Source organism: Austrofundulus limnaeus, unplaced genomic scaffold, assembly GCF_001266775.1.
Source record: "Austrofundulus limnaeus strain Quisiro unplaced genomic scaffold, Austrofundulus_limnaeus-1.0 Scaffold2493, whole genome shotgun sequence".
Lineage (NCBI taxonomy): Eukaryota > Metazoa > Chordata > Actinopteri > Cyprinodontiformes > Rivulidae > Austrofundulus > Austrofundulus limnaeus.
The window spans coordinates 1-4,944 of NW_013954895.1; the positions used below are offsets into that span (position 1 = coordinate 1).

General features: G+C 37.2%; 1 protein-coding gene across 1 annotated transcript in view; it reads right to left on the reverse strand.

Moving 5' to 3' along the window:
* Window positions 1–118: 118 nt before the first annotated feature.
* LOC106511076 (substance-P receptor) overlaps window positions 119–4,944 on the reverse strand; it is a 9,764-nt gene continuing 4,938 nt past the window's right edge. Inside the window, exons 2-6 of the mRNA XM_013999820.1 lie at window positions 2,794–2,988; window positions 2,578–2,728; window positions 2,362–2,481; window positions 2,214–2,290; window positions 119–2,111 (exon numbers count right to left, since the gene is read on the reverse strand). Coding sequence (XP_013855274.1) covers window positions 1,841–2,111; window positions 2,214–2,290; window positions 2,362–2,481; window positions 2,578–2,728; window positions 2,794–2,988 — 814 coding nt within the window. The 3' untranslated portion in view covers window positions 119–1,840. The remainder of the gene's footprint in view (window positions 2,112–2,213; window positions 2,291–2,361; window positions 2,482–2,577; window positions 2,729–2,793; window positions 2,989–4,944) is intronic.

Consider the following 4,944-nt stretch of genomic DNA (forward strand, 5'->3'; position numbering starts at 1 on the left):
CCCCCACTCCCCCCGCGCGCACTGAAATGGGTGAGACAGAAGCGGAAAGAGTTTCTTAAAGAGACAAAGGCCAATTTCAAGGCGTTTAGAAGAGGAAGTGTTGAGAAGATAAGTTTATTTTCTATTTAAACTTAAAAACAGCATTTTAATAATGGCTAAGGGTGACATAGATACTTTATTATGGTATAGTATATTGCCCCTTAAAAAGGTTCAACATAAACACTTTCTGATAACACCAAAATCTGGCCCAGCAATAAGAAAAGGGATTTGCTGCTGTTTGAGAGTTGGTTATTTTTTCTTTGTAAAACAAAATGTAAAAATTAATTGCTTTTGGATTTGGTGACATTAAAATGYTTAACCAGTGTCTGATAAGGCCACTGGAGGCGACCAATAGGAGCAGACTGGACTTCTTTAAAAAAAAAACAATGTGTTTGGTGCTGCTTATAAAGTAAATACAAGTGTTTTGTTGATTTTAACGCTCACATTTTATTACTACTCATAAGAAAACAATACTGACTGAATGAACATCACAATTTAAAAAAAATTAAATTTTTGCAGATAACTACAAATGTTTTGCAGTGTTTTATCATACAAGTCAAAATCATAACACACCCAAGTTACAGTGTTTAAAACAGCACAGGTTCAGTTTATAGTTTTACTTTTTAGTGGTCCTTAAGTGAAATATTAAACTCTAATGCAAGTGAACCATAAAGTGAAATCACAATGCATAATAAACTGTTATTAATGCACATCGTGTGACGTAAATGTTAAACTATCAGTACTGAAGAGTAAAAGATACATCCAAATCAGGACCATTATTTCTTTTTATATCTATTTTGTAATTTAGAATGAAACAACAGAAGTTAGAGGACCTGTCCTTGCTGATGGTCACTTTTTTTCTCTTATTGAACAAAAACTGTAGGTCTGTAGCTGATGAAACATCTTTTTTTTGTATCGTAACAAAACCAAACTTCCAGCTAACAAGCATTTATTGTTACTATTGAATTTCAACACAAAAGAAAATATCATTAATACATTAAATTACACAAACACCGACAGACTGTTAAAGCAGAAAACACCTGACTCTGTTAAGGCTCGATGCTGGATGGTTTTAGTCTGCGTTTCAGAAAACCTTGGATTTCTAGATAAAATTCAAATGTGAAAATTACCCAGAAAACCGACAGAGATGCAGCAGAGATTAAAAACAAAAATGCTTCAAATTCAGACTTTCTCCATAGCAGCAAAATATACAGTWTCATCGTCTGTTCCTTTTTTTTCCTTCAATATATAAACAGTATTTTCACAGCTATAAACATTCAAAGAAAAACTGGTTTGATGGTAGCACTGTTTTTAGTTTTAATGATGTCCTCTTGTCTTTGTGAATTTTTCAAGGTTCCTCAGTTTTACCCTGAAGTCTAAAGACATGCATGTGAAAAATAGGGAACCAATTATCTAAAAGATGGATGTGCATGATTGTTATTTAATTTTTTTTCAGTTGTTTCTTGTGATGAATACTGTATATTAACTGTCTGTTGAGGGGATGCCATGTTTCTTGTCATTTGTCAGACAGAAAGAGCTTCAGCTGCAACAAGAACCAAAAGTAAATGAGAAAAACCTTCATTCTCTCAGTCAGATTTGTGCAAATATCTCATTAACAACCAGTGTTACTGGTAGCAAAGTCCAGAGAGCTCCTTCTTCCAGGACAATCCTCTGCTTAAATAAGTTTTTAAGTCTTATGGGCTGCAGGGCTTTCTTTGTCCAAAACGTCTGCAGTATTTATGCCATCTTCCTGACTTCTCAAATTCTCATCAGGTTTCATCTCAAAAGTCAGGGCTGTTCTCTATATACTTGGCAGCTGGGGTGATTGTATCATCTGTGTTTTTGGCAGATGTGAGTTGTGAATGCCGGACGGGTGCTTTTTCCTCTGCAAGCATGCGTCTCTCTCCACGTTGTTAGTTTTGATGGAAGCGTGCGTGTACGACGTCTCGCTGCGGCGGCTGCGCGTCACCGTGACTCTGAAGGTATTTGTGTGCTGCAGCTCCATCCTGTCCTCCTCTGACACTTTGATGAAGGGACACCAGGCGAAAGCGTGACGGAAACCTGCACGAAACCTATGAAAACGAGACACAGAAACAAGTTACTGGAAGTTTAAATTTGTAAACGGTTCATTTTTTTTAGCTGTTGCAGTGATTTTAATAATGAAATGTTTGTACCTTTGGTTTAGGCAACAGTAAATAATTGGATTGTACATGGTTGAACTCATGGCCAACCAAAAAATGGCCAGATACACCTGAGAGAGAAGCAAACGATGAGTAAACATCAGATAATTAAAGTAAATGAAAATAACCGGTTGTGACTAACCTGCTGAATGTAATGCTGTTTATAAATGTCTCTGTTAAATGAGCCCAGAATGAAGTAAARATGGTAGGGCAACCAACAGAGAGCAAAGGTCACCACCACAACCACCATCATCTTCACCACCTGCAGGATGAAGAATCAGATTTTTTGTTTTTGTGGTAAACCTGATGAAGAAAGTTGTTTTCTCGCTTTAATAAGAACCGTAACAAACAGACGGACCTTTCTTTTGGCTGTTATCTGGGTGTGGTAGTGATCTGACGCCTCTCCGGGGATGTGCCCTCCCCACAATGAGCGACCAACCAAACTGTAGGTCACCAACATCACCAGCAGAGGGAGCAAGTAGATCAGGAGAATCACAGCAAACTGATAACTGCACAAACAGAAAGATGAGAAGAAGGAACATATAGAAAAATACTAAGATTTTCCTCATTTTACCTCAGTTGATGCGTTCCTCCATAATCATCAGGCCAGTCRACCATGCACACGGTTCTGGGGTAGTAAAATCTGGTCACGCTGTAGAAGCACTGAGGGAAGGCCAGCGAGAACGCCACCATCCAAATCACAGCAATCACCACTTTAGTGGAGGAAGAGGAGAAACGAGGCTTCAAGGGGTGGATAATGGCCATGTACCTTTAAAAACAAGAAAACTCATTTACCTTGCAGGAACCAGCTCCCGTCACTGTTTAAAGAATGAAAACATTGCTRAACAGGTTGCTTTCTTTACTTAAAAAAAAATCAGTGTACGGTAATGTTTTAATCCTGGGCTTCAAACTAACAATGGGGGATTAAATTCTTGTTTGCCATAAAATCAATCAGGCTTGAAACATAAAAAGTGGCAGCACTCTGTGTGAAAGGATTATTATTATTATCATTGTGACAACTGATGTGTCGAGCTCACGTTAGTTTTAATGACAGAGAATTAGAAAAAGGTCGGTTATCACAGAAATAAAGATTGTTTTTCCTTGTCTTTGAGCTCCTGCCAGAGAAGCAGACACACAATTCAATAACCATATTTTTCGCAGGTCATAACAAAGAAGAGGTGTGTTTTTAAGATTGGTGGTGCGTGTCCACATCCAAATGAACAGAAAGACCCAAAGCTTCCCAGCGGCACATTTCAGTGCAATCAGATTATCTATATTATATTCCACACCTGCCTCAGATGTTTTACTTCTCGGATAAGTTCATTCATGGTGTTGGTTAAGGCCTGACTTTAACGGAGTCAGCTATGATAGAATTAAATCGTAAAAATAAGATGAAATAATACAAATTCTCAATAATAAATTCAATTCAATTCAAAAATATTTTATTGTTTTTAGGAAATTTATTGATTTTAGGAAATTAGATGTTGTTGTAACTCATTTAACTAAAGAGTTATTGCAGATGCTGATGGCTGTGGGCAGGAATGTCTTCTGTACTGGTCTGTATTACAACCAAARTGAAGAAGCCTCCGACTGAAGACACTGTTTTTCTATGACAGTCTGATGAAGAGGARGGTCAGGGTTGTCCACAATGTTCTTGATTTTATATAAAATATTTCTCATCTCCAGAGGTTAAATTAAAMCAGAGCTGTCATCATTTATGTAATTGTTGAGTTCAGGCTTTAAATTATTATTTTGGAGCATCCAGTATGAAAGTTTTAGGAAAAATAATGTGAAATCCTTCTMTGCATAATAGTCTAATTTCTTACTGAAGACCAACTTTAGGGATTTTGTGATTAGTACAATTGTATAATTGGGTAGTTTGGCTGATTTTAAATCAAATGCAGACTTCATTATTATMATGATTTCTAGCCTCGCTCTTTAGCTTGTTTTGATTGATTTTAGTCACACGTTTCCTCAGCTCCTCGCTCTCCTAAAAGGTTGTAGCATCAGTGTAGGAGCGGAAGACAGTTGCCTCCATTGTTCTGCTTTGAATCAGTTTATTGCAGCTGATTTGTCCGAASTGATTGCTTTCTGCAACAGCTGAAACAGAAAAATCTGGAAAAAGAGAACCTGCTCTGGATTTTAGGGGAACAAAATGATCGTGGAATGAGCAGATTTTCCAGCTGAGCTGAGCTCTGCACATTTTTATTTTATCGTCTGTCCCAGAACCCAGCGGTTTGTGGCAAATCGACAGTGTGCTGAATATAAATATGAATTAATAACAGCTCTGCAGTGAGTGAAAAAATATCATCCAAAAATAGAGTTAGTTCAAAAAGTGAGGAAATGTGTGTTTGGTAGAATATTTCTTTGTTGTAACAATGCTTCTAGGCAACTTCCCCTTTTAGTGGAGCCACATTTGTGAGGAACATGGGTTTGTGGGATGAGCAGTGGAGCTGAGACTGTTAGTTTTAATGATTCTTTTTAAACATTGTATTCGTTTAATTTTATAACGTAAAAAAACAAGTGACAGTGATACATTTGACATAAGACTCTCATTAAACAACTTAGTCCCCAAAGTAAACAAATAAAAATAAATAAATAAAAACACACACACACAAAACTCAGCAACATGTACTGTTCTCTTAATTAGGGGTCCAAGCCCGAGGAAGCAGGGTAACGCAGCTGCAAAGCAGCAGCGTTTCCATGTCTCCATCGGAGCATGGAA